The 18,032-nt window shown below is 38.8% G+C and overlaps 1 protein-coding gene across 4 annotated transcripts in view; it reads left to right on the top strand.

Moving 5' to 3' along the window:
• The window catches only part of SAMSN1 (SAM domain, SH3 domain and nuclear localization signals 1), a 153,538-nt gene that overhangs the window by 77,236 nt on the left and 58,270 nt on the right, over nucleotides 1-18,032 (top strand). For 3 of the 4 annotated variants that reach the window (XM_090121171.1, XM_090121176.1, XM_031612669.2), the window contains 5 exons: nucleotides 32-169; nucleotides 6,735-6,775; nucleotides 12,259-12,296; nucleotides 12,972-13,058; nucleotides 17,036-17,103. In XM_090121171.1, the coding sequence (XP_089977297.1) occupies nucleotides 32-169; nucleotides 6,735-6,775; nucleotides 12,259-12,296; nucleotides 12,972-13,058; nucleotides 17,036-17,103 (372 nt within the window). The remainder of the gene's footprint in view (nucleotides 1-31; nucleotides 170-6,734; nucleotides 6,776-12,258; nucleotides 12,297-12,971; nucleotides 13,059-17,035; nucleotides 17,104-18,032) is intronic. The other variant, XM_031612670.2, reaches the window with a different exon arrangement.

The following is an 18,032-nucleotide window of genomic DNA, read 5'->3' as shown; positions in this document are numbered from 1 at the left end:
ATCTTTATAAGTCTGTTTCAATCTTTTTTAGGAGGGTTCAATGGACAGCTTGTATGAGCCTGTCCCTGAACGTCAAGAACCCAAGGATACAACCAGTACATCCAGCCAGCCCAGCACTCCAGTGAGCACACGTGCAAACTGTGGACTGCCTGATAGGTCTATGTCTTTGGTAAGTAAACTGTAATTGTAAAGTATGAAGTGTATTTTGAAAAAAATAAAATAAAATAAAAAACCATTACTGTGTATCCAGATTCATGCATGTTCAGCTGGCTTGAATGTTAGTTTGAAATATTTAGGCTTTTTATAGCCAGCATTCATATCTCATCCCTGTACCCAATCACCTGGTTTCTGTGTTTATATCTGTGCCATTAGCTGTCCTTTTTATTAACAAAAACACATTTTTAAAGAGTGAGTTAAATGAATTTTGTGAATGTTAATAAATTTTGTAAAACTTCTGTGGTATAACCATTACATTTGACAAAAAAATCATTAGGCAGACGTGAAGGAAATTGTCTTCTGTATTTTTTTCTTCCTAAGTAATAGAAATAATTTCATAATCTCATTCATTTCATTACATAATCTCTTCTATTTCATTTAATATTTTTTTTTTTTCTTCTGCTTAAGGGTGCCTCCTTTATTTGTAATTACTGTCCCTAACTTTGCAAAATAGTGACATATGATGCAGCCTCATGATGGAATAAAAAGAAAGCAGGATGTTCATTATCAAAGGAAGAGAGACTGTCCTGCCAGTACAAATTATGCCAGGCTGTGTGCTGTGTCCCTTGTGTGCTGTGGTTTAGTTACCACGTACCTATATGTCTGTTGGGTCTACGGTGTTGCAGTGAAGCAAAGAAGATTTGTGAATGGGACTTGTGTGGAGGGAGCATCTGAGCAAGTGAAACAGGAATACGGCTGGGGAATTGTAGCATGCATTTGTTGAATCCTGAAGGAATGGAAATAACTTGTTCTTCCCAGACCCGTCTTACTCTGTCCATGCTCTCTTCTGGATTATCGTCTTGATGCTTTGTGCAGTGGTTTGGTTTTGAGAGCACAGTAGCTCAGAGGTCTCAAGAGGCCTCATCACATCAGCACAATCTGTGAGCCTGGGCTGTGGGATGTGCCTGAGTTACAGTTTTTTTGCAGGAAGTGGGAGATGCTTTCTTGTGTCCTCAGGTTTCTCTCCATTATCTGGTTGTGACCTTGTTACTCGGAAAATGAGCCACTTCTACACCATTTCACCTAAGTGTCTTTAATCATGGTTGTGAAATATGGCTGTGACCTGATCCTAGTATGCTTGTAGTATTTCAGATATGTAAAGATCTAGCTATTTGGCTAGGGCTGTGTGCACAACAGTATTGAAACATACTGTTTTTTCTAATGAATATGTGACATTCAGCTCCTACATCCATTCAGAACGTTTCTCTTTCTGTATGACGTCAAGCCAGCTGACCAACAAATGGCAGCTATGCTATTTCTTTGTCCTTTGCTTATCTGTAGGAACTGAATTTAGACAAAGTGAAGAATAGAATTGTTCTTTGGTTTGTGTCCAGGATATGACAGGTACCTTGCAACAGATAACTACCGTGACTTGTCCTTTATCTTTCCAAGGTATGGGAGAGTCAGATCCATAACAGCATGCTGAGCACTAGTTAATTACAGTGTGTAAGAGTAAGAATTAAAGATGCAGTGACCTCAGGCTTTTTATTTCTTGCTTTTTTTCCCTATTTTGCTCTGTTTTCTGATTCAGCAACTTTCCTTCAGACTCTTCATTATCTTTATATATAGTGAAGCTTCATAAATTTTAAACCCTATACAAGTAAACAACCTGTCCAATGCAGCTTTATTTTCATTGAGCCAGCCTAGAGAAGTGGATAAGTTGTTAGTGTAGGATTAGAAAATGGTAGATATCAATCTGAAAAAAATGAAGAAAGTTATTCTCATATTACTCAGTGCTGTTTTTGTGGTAGTGCCTAGACCACGAAGATACATACAGCAGTGAATAGAAGAATGCAGCGCTTTCGTTTCTGCTAACTCTTATAATATATTTCTGTTTTCCTAAAGGAGATATTTTAGTGACGGCACATTTATTCATCATACATTTAAATTCATCATCAATAAAAGCAAGGGTAAGTGGGAAGCAATCTGTTGGCTCACTAAATATTAACAAGAAGCCCCATAAGACTGGCTGTGAGCTTTGTTTTTTATGTTTTGAGAGAATATTCAGCTCAGCACTTAACTAAAAATAACAGCTCAATGCTGTGTCACTGTGTTGGCTGTAGAATCAACGTGGTTATTTATAAAATGCTCTCTAGAAATGGAAAACAAGATTAGTGATGACGTGTCAGCGGTAAGACCTATGGAAAAATGCTGCTAAGGCCAAAGGACTATGTGTAATCTTATCTGCTATTTCTAGCATGTGAGTTATTAGACCTACACCTTGGATGAAGCCGTTAAGCTTATTAACTGAGCCCATTTGTACTTCTCTCCCATTTTTAATTCCGTCACTTAGTTCCGTGCTGCAGGGCGGCCCCCATAGCATGATAAATTCAAAGCAGTATTGGCTCCCTCAGGCCCTGATTCAGCCATCTATCATTATTCAGTAATGCATATACTTAAGTGCATCACTAATGGATATGGGCTTGAGAGTATGTTTAAATGATCGGCTGAGCCATGGCCACGTAGATTCCACAGAGCTTTTATATTTCCTCAGGATGGAGCAGCTTGACATGACTCTTCTCTTTCTTGGGAGAATTTTCACCCTTTCTTTTTTCCATATTACTTTGTACATCAACATAGCAGGCATTCAAGTTCTGCTCCCCTCAGTTCAGAAGATGGAAGTTAGAACTAGTGGAAATTTTTCCTCCTGCTGCAGCAAAGCAGTTATTTTCTTGCTGTTATCTTGTCTCTTGTGATTTGTCTCAGTCATAGTTGGGTTGTGATGTTCCATCAGAGATGTGGAAAATACAGGGTGTTATGGCAACTGGAGCTGTGCAGGACATAATTCAGAAAATACACTCTTTGAACACCTTTTTGAACAGTGATTATTTTTGCGTCTGGCCAAATACATGCCAACACATTGTTGATAAAGAATAATCTTTCATGTACTCTCTCTATCTTATTTAGTATATGAAATGTTTTGCCTGAGGTGTTCCCAATCTGAGTTCCTCTAGTAATGGCTTGTGCCTGTTATACACACTTGTTTATTGATTTTAATTCTCACAGGAGTATGTCTGTTAACTTTTGGGGTGCTTTCTCAGTACTTTTTCAGTTGTCTTCTCAAACAGAGAGCAAAAATTAAATTTACAGAGCTCTTTCTGAATCTTAAGTTTAGCAGTGTTGAAACAAGTCTTCCTCAGATGCAGCCAAAAGTGCATAATGAATCATACAGGTACAGTTTGTGTTTAACAGTGTTATTAACTGGGAAACTGAATTTCTTCATATTCTACCTCATGGCCTGTGTTAAGCTTCACAAGAAAAATCTTCTACATTAAAAATATTTTCATACATTTCCTGTCAGATTGAAATCACAAATGTCCACATATTTTTCAACTGTTAATGATCGACTACCCTATGTATCAGAAAAATGCCAAATAATTTATCAGTCTTTCTAAGTTATTGTCATCAAAACAAAAAGCAGTTACGTTACCTACTTTATAACTGGCATTTGATTCCACTGGGGGAAAGAAGAGGGCTAGTTACCTGAAGTCATTATTTCCCTGCTTGTAAGTCTAACAAACAGAAGAGCTCTAGCTTTTTCAGCTTACTTGTAAACACCAGAGGTACTCATTCCTTAATTCAGAGCTATTTGATGAAAGCAGGGAGGAAAGGACTCTATTGCAATTTCATAATATTGAGTTTCCATATACATTTAGTTTATCTAGTTTCCATTGAAAAGGTAATGACAAACTTCAGAGAATGTAGAGATGAGACTTTAGATGAAACTTACTTTACAATTAAAGATAAAACATGTTTGCAAAACTGCTTAATTCTTAGTCACAGATCACAGTTGTAGGATTTTCTAGTGTATTCAAGTACTGTAAAAACTTAAAAAGTAAGTACTAACAAGAATAATTTATTTTGTACCCCAATCAGACAGCTGATTCAGACATCACAAAAAGAGGTGCACTGAATAAAAGGAGCCATTTTTAAATGCCCATCGAAACCCACCATCATATTCCATGGTGACACTGCATCCCATAATATCTAATGAATTCTTCAGTATTGCCTCAACATGTGAAACAGTGCTACACATGCATCTTTTACTGCATTTTAGGAAACAGGTTGTGAAACATTTGTTTGAAATTGTAGAGCAAATATTAAACCTACATGTTCCACACCAGATATTTGGCATGTCCAGACTTGAATTAATAATGTTTCCAGGTATGAGACCACACTGAACTTCAGAGAATGCCATCTCTCCAGTTTTTTGCTCTGGTTCTCACAGAGATTCTAACTTAACAGTGTTCTCTGTGTGGTCTCTGACCTTCATGCATAGTGTTTCCTTTAATGAGTTTTTTTGAGATAAAAAGGTTGATGTTTTTAAATGAGGTGTTGATGCTACCCTTTTTAAAGAGCTTTAAAATCACTTTTTCAACATCTTTCAACCATTTCTTTAGAGCAATTGAAAAGATTTGTCCCAAGACATGCTGAGAAGTTTATTTTTTATTTCAGTAAGAACTTTGCCTTGCATTGCTTGCAATATTTCAGGATAAAAGGTATATACTCTTTTGATCCACATACAGTATCTGAAAGTGAAACTATACTTGCAAAAATATTTTGTGGAAACTGCATACAATTATTAGCATTCACAGATGTCCAGGTACCAGTGGGGCCTCTTGCACTCTGCAAAAATAAACTCAGTGCAATAAAAGACCCTTTTCCTAATGGAAAAGCTTTCTCAGAAGAAACTTAAAAAATCTATGATGGATTATACCAAGAGAAGGAAAAAAATATAAAATTCTCAGTTATACACTTGCATCATTTTATGTAGTATGTGTTTTGGCTTTTCATCCTGCAACCTGATTGGTATTTTTTAAAAATTACTGTGGTCAGAGCTGTGCAGATGATATTACATAAAGGAAAAAAATCAAATGTAAGAATATGAGAAATAGATCTATAAATTGATGTTTTCATATTTAGTTTTTAAATGTGTCTTGATGCCCAGCAGATCTAAGTGACATTCATCATGGACATTTTTACCCCAGTTTCTGCTTTCCAGGCTGGAAGAAATATATATGAAAGTGACACATTGCTTTGATACTGTCTTAAGAAAGATCAAAATAGTACTGAGATCTCTTCTACCCTAGAATGACATCCTCAGGTTTTCTCAAAGTTAAAATTAACTTCAAGTTCCAAGGTATCTATGATAGCAGTGAGAAATTACAGCATTCCTTGTGGAGTGAGGTACCCTTTTGTTCAGTCTTTCAACACACACACAACCTTTCTCTTCCTTTCCACATCTTGCCACCTCTTTCCTTTTTCTACATTTAAAGAAAGCCTTAGACTCTGCACTTGCCAGCCCATGATGCCTGGTCTCCAAAAAAGGACTAGCTAATCCATTAGTACCCAGATAACTAGGCCTGAGAATTTCTGAGTGGCACAGGGGGAGAAGAGGAACCAGATGATGAAAGAACATTCAAGCACATATTCAGCCAATGCTCATGCTCATCAAAAACAGGCATGAGCCCAGCAGCTGAGCCCCTGCAGCTGTATGATCTTGTTTCAAGCCTGGTATTATATTCTGCTTTTGTGCCATTCAGGCTGGCTTACACAGCTTTCAGTTTAACTTGTCTTGTTTCCCACTCTGTTATAGAATCACAGCATCACCAAGGTTGGAAAAGATCTCCGAGATCATCCAGTCAAACAGTCTGCCTATCACCAATAGTTCCCACTCAAACATGTCTCTCGGTACATCATCTAAACATTTCTTGAACACCTCCAATATTGGTGACTCCACTACCTCCCTGAGCAGCCCATTCCAGTGCCTGACTGCACTTTTGGAGAAGTAGTATTTCCTAATATCCAACCTGAATCTCCTGTGGCACAACCTGAGACCATTCCCTCTATTCCTATTAGTTACATGGGAGAAGAGGCCTCCTCCAGACTGAATAATCCTAGTTCCTTCAGCTGCTCCCCATAAGATTTGTGCTCCAGACCCCTCACCAGCTTCGCTGCCCTTCTCTGAACATGTTCCGGGGCCTCAATATCTTTCTTGCAGTGAAGGGCCCGAAACTGAGCACAGTACTCAAGATGCGGTCTCACCAGTGCTGAGTACGGAGGGACGATCACATCCTCTGCATGTAAGGGAATTAGAGAGTCTGCATCTTTCTGTGTCCATTAGAAAGATTCATCCCATTGTAATTTGTGAGCATTTTATCCTCATCAAATTTTACATTTTGGAGGCAGCATTTAAAAGAATCGTATTGTGCTGGAAATACCCATTTTTAATGTAAGAGTACTGTGCTCTCTTTTTTCAGCCATATTACAGCTGTCAGTGTCAACTTCTTGGGAGCCATTGATATTGAAATCTCTGAGAATCCAGGACACTTACTTACGCATATTCTCTCCTGCACTGTGTCCTCCATAGCTTCACTTGTTGAATACTAGTGGATATTAAAAACACATATCAAATGTGCATAAAACCATCTTGCACTGTCCTTACAGTGAGGAAAATACTATATTTTGATTAAAAATTATGATTTTCATATCTTTTCTCTGTTTTTTTTTTTTTAAAGGAATTTCCTGATTTTGAGAACACAGTGACCAAAAAGAGAAAGTAAGTTGAGACCAATTCAAGGTCTACACAGTGTCACTATATTTATCTGTTCCTATCACCCTTGTTGTTTTGTTAATGTGTTTGCCAATGTTACATTAATTTTCATAGAGTACATGTATTAATATTGCATTTGGGAAGTAAGTAACAAGCTTGTAATATTAGTAAAGCTTTTTTGCTGTTATTTTTTTCATATATGTAAATCTTTCTTACAAAATATTGGGACCAGGATAGCTCAAATCAAATGCAGTTAATCTGAGCTTGTTTTAACCGTATGCCCACTTTTCTGAAAGATTGAAGTAGTAACCTATTTTATAGAATGTTTGTACCATTGACCTGATAATCTCCTGAAGAGTTGTTTGACTTTTTAAATCCAAATAAGAAATTAGTTTGCAAAATGATTCAGATTAAGCAGGACAGACCTTATTTAATCAAATACATTTGAGGCAGCAGCATACTTCATGTCCATTTGTTAAGGCACAATACCAGTTTGGACTAATATATTAGCAAGCAGAGGAGTTTATTTTGAAAATTTCTTTTTTTGTCTTGAGATTAGCAGTTTTTGCATTACCGATGAAGTTCCCTTCAAATGAAATCCTGCCTAATGGAATGATAAACACAGATCTTATCTGTCTGGCTGTGGCATGAAAATCCTTGGGCGTCATTCTATTTTTTTCTTTTTTATGAGGGGCATCATAAAATTCAGATCATCAATGCCATCTCTGTATGTTGCTGATAAATTTCAAAATAGATAATAACTTCAGTGAAAATCTCATTTGTCTTAATAGACAGTTTTCATCTGGTTTTCGTTGTCAGTTACAACTACTAGTAACTTACTGGCTTGAAACACAGACATGTACACTCAGAGCTTTGAGATCTTAGTTATTTGTGACCAGAAAGGGCTTTGTGAAAATGCTCTTCCTTTCCAAAATTCCATTTATCTAAGTAAGGATATAACTCTGTTATTCACATTTTTTCTGATCACCATTTAATACTTTTAAGGAAGCTAAACTGCTGTGTATGCTGGCATGGAATTGCCGCAGCATAAATAATTTAAAAGAGCTACCAAATATGAAGCTGCCTGAGACATCTGCTTAGTTCAGTATCAAATCTACCCTAGTGATAGGAATAGTAATCTGTGGTTCCACTCTCAAATCTTACAATGCAAATAATATTATTTTATTCTAAAACTAACTCAATTCCATTTAATTAATCAGAATTTAGAAAGGTTGTCTTGATCACTTGAATAATCAATATAAAGACAATTTCACCCAGTGTGAATTGCATTCAAATATTATTTTGCTGTGAATGTTCAGTCATCACTGTACTGATATCAAACTCCTACTTGATAATGTAGCAATTTTTGATTGGCCTTTTCCATAGATACGGAGAAAGCACAGTGAGAAAGCACAGAATCATAGAATCATAGAATGGTGTGGGTTGGAAAGCACCTTTAAGATCATCTAGTTCTGTCTCCCCAGCTATAGGCAGGGACACCTCCCTCTAGACCATGTTGCTCAAAGCCCCATCCAGCCTGGCCTTGGATGCTTCTAGGGAGGGGGCATCCACAACCAAACTGGGCATCCTGTTCCAGTGTCTCACCACTGTCACATTAAAGGGTTTCTTCCTGATATCTAGTCTAAGTATACCCTCTTCTAGTTTAAAACCATTTCCCCTCATCTTGTCATTACATGCTCTTATAAAAAGCACCTCCCCAGCTTTCCTGTAGGCCTCCTTCAAATACTGGGAGGCTGCTGTAAGGTCTCCTTGGAGCCTTCTCCCGGCTGAAGAGCCCCAGCTCTCTCAGCCTGTCCTCACAGGGGAGTTGCTCTAACCCTCTGCTCATCTTTGTGGCCCTCCTCTGGACCTGTTCTAACTACTACATGTCCTACTTGTGTTTAGGGCTCCAGAACTGGATGCAGTACTCCAGGTGGGGTCTCACAAGAAGGGCAGAATCACCTCCCTCAACCTGCTGGTGACAATTCTCTTGATGCAACCCAAGATACTTTCTGGGCTGCAAGCACACATTGCCCATTCATGTTGAATCTTTCATCATTACCCTTAAATCCTTCTCCTCAGGACTGCTCTCAAACCATTCTCTTCCCAGCCTGTACCTGTGCTTGAGATTGCCCTGACTGAGATGCAGGACCTTGCACTTGGCCTTGTTGAGCTTCATGAGGTTGGCATAGGTGCACCTCTCAAGACTGTCCAGGTCCCACTGGATGGCATCTCTTCCCTCTAATGTGTCAACTGCAACACTCAGCTTGGTGTCATCTGCAAACCTGCTGAGGGTGCACTTGATCCCACTGTCCATGTTGCCTAAAAAGATATTAAATAGCACCAGTCCCAATACCCTGAGGAATGTCACTCATCACTGGTTTCCACTTGGACACTGAGCCACTGACTGCAATTCTCTGAGTGTGACCATCCAGCCAGTTCCTTATCCAGAGGATAATCCATCCATCAAATCCATTTTTTTTTCCAATTTGGTGACCATGATGTCATGTGGGACAGTGTCAAACACTTTGCACAAGTCCAGGTAGATGATATCAGTTGCTCTTCCTTTATCCATTGACACTGTAACTCCACCATAAAAGGCCACCAAGTTAGTCAGACATGACTTGCCCTTGGTGACACCATGGTTACCACCAATCACCTTGTCTTTAATTTCCATGTGCCTTAGTAGAACCTTAAGGACGATCTGCTCCATGATTGTGCCAGGCAGAGAAGTGAGGCTGACTGGCCTGTAATTTCCTGGATCTTCTTTTTTTTCCCTTCTTGACAGTGGGAGTTATGTTTCTTCTTTTCCAAAGAGTGGGAACTTCACCAGACTGCCATGACTTTTCAAATATGATGGCTTGGCAACTTCATCTGCCAGTTCCCTCAGAACCTAGGGATGGATCTCATCAGGTCCCATGGACTTATGCACCTTCAGATTCTTTAGATGGTCTTGAACCTGATCTTCACTTACAGCAGGCAAATTATCATTCTCTTCCTTACATCAGGGCAACAAGGAGGAGAACAATGAATATCAGTAGCAGAAGTAACAGAAGCATGCTGTTTATAAACAGTAAAATAATAGTGAATCTCTGGAAATGAAAAAAATTCTAAGCAGTTTCAAAAGGAACTAGTGTTCACAGATGAAACAATAGTTAAGTTGTATCTTCTCATTCAGAAAACCCTTCACCACCTGCTTGAGTATGGGAGAGTGATCTCAATTTTTTTGTTCTTTCCCTTCTGCTTATTGTTGTCACAGCTTAAAGAGTCTCCAGACTTATCTAGTATAATCTTCTAGCTTCATCCTCTAGCTCAAAAGTTACTATAAGTTGGTTGTTTTTTTTGGTTTTTGTTTTTGTTTTTAATGGGTAAAGTGAAACAAATTAATATACAGGATAAATCTGTGTTCATAGAATCACAAGGTTGGAAACGACCTGTAAGATCATCTAGCGCAACTGTCCTCTCATTACCATTGCTACCACAGACTAAACCATATCTCGTAGCTCTTTATCCAGGCGCCTCTTGAACACTGCCAGGGATGGCGACTCCACCACCTCCCTGGGCAGCCATTCCAGTGCCTGACCACTCTCTGAGAGAAAAAGTTTTTCCTCATGTCCAACCTAAACCTCCCCTGGTACAACTTGCGGCCATTTCCCCAGGTCCTGTTCGTTTCCTGGGAGAAGAGGCAAAACCCCTCTTCACCACAATCTCCCTTCAGGAAGTTGTAGAGTGCAGTGAGATCTCCCCTGACCCTCCACTTCTCCAGACTAAACAATCCCAACTCCCTCAGCCGCTCCTCATAAGACTTGTGCTCCAGAATCTCTCACCAGCTTTGTTGCCCTTCTCTGGACACGTTCCAGGGCCTCAGTGTTTTCCTTGTAGTGAGGGGCCCAAAACTGAACACAATACTCGAGGTGTGGCCTCACCAGTGCTGAATACAGAGGGATGATCACCTCCCTGCTCCTGCTGGCCACACTATTTCTAATGCAGGCCAGGATGGCGCTGGCCCTCTTGGCCACCTAGGCACATTGTTGGCTCATGTTCAGCCGAGCATCAACCAACACCCCCAGGTCCCTTTCCTCTTCACAGTCATCCAGCCACTCTGCCCCAAGCCTATAACACTGCATGGAGTTGTTGTGGCCAAAATGCAGGACCCAGCACTTGGCCTTGTTGAACCTCATCCCATTCACCTCAGTCCAGTGATCCAGCTTATCTAAGTCCTTCTGAAGGGCCTCCCTACCCTCAGGCAGATCCACACCACCTCCCAACTTGGTGTCATCTGCAAACTTACTGAGGGTACACTCAATCTCCTTGTCTAGGTCATCAATAAAGATATTAAACAAGATAGGCTCCAGTACTGACCCTTGGGTGACACCACTTGAAACAGGTCACCAGCTGGACTTAACTCCATTAACCACTACCTGCTGGGCACAGCCCTCTAGCCAGTTCCTTACCCAAAGAAGGGTATATCTGTCCAGGCCACAGGCAGCCAGTTTCTGCAAGAGAATACTGTGAGAGACCATGTCAAAGGCTTTGCTGGAGTCTAGGTAGACTCCATCAACAGCCTTTCCCTCATCTACCAGTCTGGTCACTCAGTCATAGAAGGAGATGAGGTTGTCAAGCACGACCTGCCTTTCATGAACCCGTGCTGGCTGGGCCTGATCCCCTGGACACCACGCACATGCCATGAGATCTCTCCCAAGATGATTTCCTCCATTATTTTCCCCGGTATCGAAGTCAGGCTGACAGGCCTGTAGTTCCCCAGATCCTCCTTACAGCCCTTCTTGAAGATGGGAGTCACATCAGCAAGCCTCCAATCCTCTGAGACCTCTCCAGTTAACCAGGAGCGCTGATAGATGGCCGAGAGCGGCTCAGCAATCACCCCGGCCAGCTCCGTCAGCACCCGAGGGTGTATTCTGAGATTTTTTTTCTTCTGTTAACGTATTCTTTGTGTAAGGACCTTTGAACCACTCACTGCAGATGGAAGCATGAGTTAGCATTATATCTTGATGTAAACATGCAAAGAGGTCAAGGTTTATTGGAGCAATAAAATGTCCCCGTATAGCCTGTGGGTTATTTATGTTCTTCTGTAGCTGTTTGGTTTGATTTATTATCATGTCACCAAACTTCAGATAATAATTTCTGTAAGTTGCAGGACATTTCAGATCATGTCTGAAGAAATGTATCTCTTATTCTCCTTCTGATGGCCTCCCTAATTCAGTCATGAGATCCCTGTTACAAAAAGAAACTTCAATAAAATACTTTTACAAAGTGAAAACTCAAAAGATTTCAGAGCCCTCTGTGGCATGCAGAAGTAATGACTGGGTGAATGAAGAAAGACAACTAACTCCAATTGAAGCCAGTATGAATTGCACAGCCAAATCCCTGGGAATTGAAGAATTAGTTTGAAAATAACCATATTTGATTAAATGTGCTTTCATTTGTCATTCTGACTTTTAGCTAATGGTTAATTCTTTTAATTCTTTTAGATCCATCCAGAAGTCTCTGTCTGAAAATGAAGCATTTGGTTCGTAACTATTTAAATCATTCACTATATGCTTATTAATCTCACAGAGCCAAATTTAATTATGGGTCTGATTTGCTTTACAACTCTTGAAGCAAATGCAAAGGAAAGGAAGAATACACCTAAGATATCAAGATATTCCCTCCCTCCCCCCCCCCCGCTTTCTACACATACATTGGTTGTTAGATATTGGAACCAAAACTATTTAAATCTCAGCTTAGTTCCTATACTTAAGAATCTATAATGGAACAGCATAAGAAAATACTTAGGATGTTCAGTGATTCTTTAAAAATTTAAATTAAAAAAAAGTAAATCACTCTGATAGAATCAAATTCAGTCTTATCTGTGCAATTCCTGGAAGCAAATAAAAGCACACGTGTTCTGTGGGCTGCTAGGTATTAAAACCAAGGTTAAGATAAAAATCATTCTGATCACATTTTAACAGTGTTAGATGAGGTCCTAGACAGGGACAAAAGACAACAAAACTTGAAGTCTGCCCATCCGTCTGTCAGATTTCCTATATTGCAAAATCATCCAATTATTTCCATGTTTAAGCAGATTCTCCAGTATTCTGCAAGCCCGTTTGGTTTGCATTCTTACGCTATTTTTATAGACCTTCCTGTTATTTCACAGGTTTGCTATGAATTTAGGTGACTGCTCTCTGTGCTTTTACTTTAGACAGGAAAAATGTGAATGGCACACTTTGGCAGGGCTCCAGGAAGCCGGAGAATGATTCGTACATCAGAAGGCCCTGTCAGCTTGAAGGTAATTGCTAAATGTATTTCAGCTGATTTTGCATTTTTCACGAAGTATTTTAAAGGGCACCTAGGAAAATTTCTCATTTTTCACAAATAATCAAACTAAATAATTTGTCTAATCCTTTTGAGATCTCCTTTGTCCTAATGGGGGGAAAAAGTAGTTTAAATAAAACTTACTTTAAAACTGGGAAGCTGAGAACATGTTATGTGAACAATTCTCTCTCTGTGGTCCATGGGCAAAAAAAAGCTTCTCCTATGGTAAATTGTCATTTTGGGGTAGTACAGGACTTGGCAAATGTAATACGATCCTACGGTTCCCTGTGTATTTTACACTGCTCCAAATGGTAGGTACAAATTTTCTAGGCTACTCTTATTCAATTCACTTTCTAAGGTGTGTTTCAACTAACTTTAACTGAAACAATCTTACAGCTAGTGTATGGGAATTTGCTAGTGATGCTATTTAAGAACTGGCCAGTATAAATTCATTACATTAGAAAAAATAACATGTGAGCATTCACTTTGTTTATTTAAACTAGACTTAAAAAAAATCAAAATGTTTTGACAACCTGCTTAATGTTGCTTCCAGGAATTGAATTTGTATTTGTACTTTCTAATGCCAAGGTAGACCCAATACAGCTGCCTTATGAGGCTAACGCAGTCAAAGTTCAACACCTGTATTAGCATAAACAGAATCTTTGATATGTGAGATAAAATTGGATGTATCTTTCATTCTCTACTTAAGCTAACACAGTGGTAAGAGGGGAAGTAGCTTTACTTTTAGTAATTCCTGTAAAAATGGTCCAGAAATCATCCATTGTTCAGTGATTCTGCTGTTAATAGGATATGCCAAAGATAGCAAAGGACAAAGTGCCAGGTATCCCTCTGGATTTGCTTCACCACTTGAGGATGAACTCTTAAATGCTTGGAAAATAATGGATCCGAAATTGTAAAAGCTATTGCATTTGCTTGTGTATGAGTGAGCTGGATTTCTACAAACCAGAACCAGAAAGAAAAGATGACAAGAAAATTTACATAATCAGAGAATCATATAATTGATTCAGACAGAAGGGACCCTTAAACATCATCTAGTCCAACTCCCCTGTAGCGAACAGGGACACCTGCAGATAGATCAGGTTGCTCAGAGCCCCATCCAGTCTGACCTTGGATGTCTCCAGGCATAGGGCATCCACCACCTCTCTGGGCAACTTGTGCCAATGCTTCACTACCGTTGTCATAAATCCAAACTAAATCTCCTATCTTTTAGTTTGAAATAATTTCTCCTTGTATTATCACAATAGACCCTGCTAAGGAGGAACTCTGCCCTTGTGATGAACCGATGGGCGGAAAAGGAGCCTCAGTGGCTTCAAAGGAAAAGAATTCTAATGATAACTGAAAGAAAAATCAGGGTTTCTTTCCAAACAAGTCTTACTTTTAACAAAAAATATTTCAAAATCATTCTTCAACCTACTGTACAGATTGTCAGTTTGAAGGTGGAAAAAAGTTGAATCACAGAAGAGAACTTTTTGACCTTCCTCCAGTCCTTCCTACTCAAGACTTTTTTTTTTACCCTTTTAAATATCCAAAGCATGCAAAAGAAGCAGTGCACATTTTAAAAGCTGACAAGTGTTGTAATTGAAGGGCAGGGGCCCAGAGGGAACAGGAAGCAAAGCTGGCAGCTAAATAAAAATCTCCCTTTCCCCCTATGCTGTAAAATTATTAAAAGGGAAGTCCCCTTCACACAGTGGTGAAAACCATTACAAGGAGATTTAAAGTGTTTCACTATTGATCAAGATAATTTGTCACTATTGATTAAAACCTTCTCTTAAGAGAGATAATCCTTCAAGGTCTGCAGATCTATTGCATAATATGATTTTCTGTTAGATGCAATAGGCCATGTGTGGTGGCCAGCGCAGGCTCCTCTGCTTACTTCAGAACTGTATTTGTGGGTCTGATCCAAACCTGATCAATGAAAAGACATCCAATGACTCTGGTAGCCTTTGCATTAGGTCCTTAGTGTGGCTGTGAGCAAAATCTCTAAAACAGTTTTTCTTATAATAGTACAAAGAAACCATATGTATCTCACAGACAGAATAGTGGGAATACCTATCTTAACTCACAAGCCCAAATCCAAATCATCAGTACCAGATTTGCCAGTCTGAAAATGACATTGTTGAAAAAGTTGACTATGTGAGTCGTAGTCATTGAGCTTCCATGTAAATGCATTCCTAGACGAACAGAAAAGGACTGACACCTTGCAGAAATAGTGGACATGACTCTCCCCTGCTACTAATTCCCTCTACACTAAAGTGACCAGAAACTTCCCAGTTATGTTAATCTGACTGCATAAGCACTGCTTGACATGAGTTGCAATGCCTCTAGAAGTCTAACTAGCTCTGCATTCAAATAAATGGGTGGATTATCAGACACCTGGCCCTCAGTGACTTCAAGGAGATTTGTAGGTGCTTGAGACATCTGGTCATGTTAGATTTTGGACTCTACTATGTCATTTCATTATCAGAAAGTTGTTGGTATTGCTGTAACAATCAGGTATGCAGGAGGAAGATATAGTCTTCTAACTTTATTTAAACTTTTATAGAAACCTCTAAAACTCATTAAAAAAAAACGTGACTCATTTTCCTTCTTCCTTTTGATGCATATGCTAAATAAAGGAAATTGATTAATGGGATTTCCTGCGCAACCGACCTATGATTTGAGGGTGGAAGTAATGTGTGAACTGAATTTTGCTCTTTTATGCCTGATGCTCAGATCATAATATGTGGATTTTAACTCAGTCTTACAATATCCAAGTAGCAAACTTACAGAAGCAGTGAATGTTTTCTGTTTGTTTTGTTTTATTTACAAAGGATTGTCTTTTAAGAAAATTAACAATACTAAGTATGTCTCTTGATTCAGAATTTTCTTTATGAATAACATAAAACTATAGGTGTTAACTTGCCTGTACATGCTTTGACTGTTTCATTGACATGAGTTTACAAGTTTTTTTGACCAGCTTTATTCACCTTCTGTTTTTGTTTAATTCCAACATAAATATAGACATTTTGAGGACTGGGGTCTCACCTCGCTGAATATAAAGTTGCATGCTTATGTTAAAACTCCTCCTTCATATGATAGCTGAAGAATTTCAGTCAGTTTTTAAATTTTCTGTTGATTGAAGAGAAAATAATGCAATTGGTCTTGCCTGCCTACAGTTAACATTTGTAAATCTGTATGTTAAGTTAGCCATCCCTTTTCAAGAATTATTAGCAGTATTGCAAAGCATTCCTCAGCAGCAAAAATAAGACCAAGTTCATATTATTTTCTATTAATTTTGGAAAGCCAAGGTAGCACTTAATTCTGTGATTAGAAAATCATAATCAGGGTGATATCTGTGTTGATGGAATGTAATCGCTAGGGCCACTCACTAGGTGATGGTGGCTGCTTTGCCTTGATTTAAAAATGAAAGTGAGAGTAGATCTTTCAAAATAGTCTTATTAAAATGTAGACTTTTGAAGTCATTTGACTAACTATTGTGCATTTTTGTAATGAAAGTAAACGTTCTTTCCAAACAAAGCATTAATTTCATGCTCATTCAACTATTTCAAAGATTGAAGTTAAACAGATCTCAACTGCAATGACCATTTTTGTCTAGGGACTTCAAATTTTTATATAAATATTTCACATGCTTCTGCACTGAAATACTGGAGGAAGTGCTTGGTGGGATTCTGCATTAGGACTAAGTTCAGATGAAGAAGTAAGCATCAATGAATTATATAGATGTAGATCATCTTGTCAGTTTGCTCTGTAGTCTTACTTCAAAGTAGTTTGAGATAAAAACGCATGTTTACATGATACAGGGTTAACTTCAGAGAGTCAAAATGTCAGCTCAAACTATCAAGTGCAATTCAAATGATAATTGTCAGAAAAAAAACCTGAAAGCAGGACATTTGAGAGCATGTCTTTTGTTGCTTTTTTCATTATTCATAGAAGATAATATTGTTGGTGATGGGATACATTTGCTGCAAGGAAAGAAGATAGAAGAAACAACATGCCAGGTAAAAGAACTACTCTTCAGCTTCTAAAATTTCATTCAAACAAAAAGCATATTTCTTGCTTCCATTCTGTATGAATTTGCGAAGCAAGCACTTCATGATCAGTACACCTGTATGTATTTCAGAAGCCAAGTTTAAAAGAACTTGGCAATCTGAGCTATGCACCGTTTTCATTATGCAGAACAAATAGGTTTTATTACTTAAAAAACTTTCTGTCTTCTTGAACAAACACATTTCTATTAAATTGATGTATTTGAATTATAACAAGCAAGACCTATAGTAAGTGTTTGTATTAGTTTTGTGTGGTCCATGTTGCACATGTACATCTCTAATGCTTTCTTAATTTATATAAATGCATACTGTGTCTCCTCTTCTGAATACTACATTAATTAGGCCACTACTATGAGCAATTAAAGAGTTCTGACCCCCGGGTTTGCATAATAATTGTAATATAAAAGTAGTTAACAACACATCAGCTGGTGACAAGTGAGCAGCAGAGAGCCAGAAAAGAAAGTGATGTACCGGAGGGGTTATGCTGCCCTTCAAATGGACTTCAACAGTTCTGAAAAATGGGCCAAAAAGAACCTCATCAAATTCAATAAATGCAAGTGAAAGTACTGAACCTGGGGATGGATGACACCTTCTCCCAGTACAGGTTGAAGGGTAACCGACTGGCAAGCAGCTTTACAGAAAAGGACAGTGAGTCCTGGTGTACACCAACTTGACCATGAGCCAGAAATGTGTCCTTGGAGCAAAGGTCAACAGCCTCCTGGGCTGCATTGGGCAGAGCATTGCTAGCATATTGAAGAGGCTGATCCTTTCCCTGTGCTCAGCATTGGTGAGCTGACCCACCACCTGTGAGTGTTGGGTCCAATTATTGGCCCCCCAGTCCAAGAGAAGTAAATCCTTTTAAGGGCCACAAAAATGATTTA

Source organism: Phasianus colchicus, chromosome 1 (assembly GCF_987193195.1).
Source record: "Phasianus colchicus chromosome 1, bPhaCol1.hap1.1, whole genome shotgun sequence".
Classification (NCBI taxonomy): domain Eukaryota; kingdom Metazoa; phylum Chordata; class Aves; order Galliformes; family Phasianidae; genus Phasianus; species Phasianus colchicus.
The sequence above is the reverse complement of the archived record's forward strand: the minus strand, read 5'-3'. Positions and strand labels throughout refer to the sequence as shown.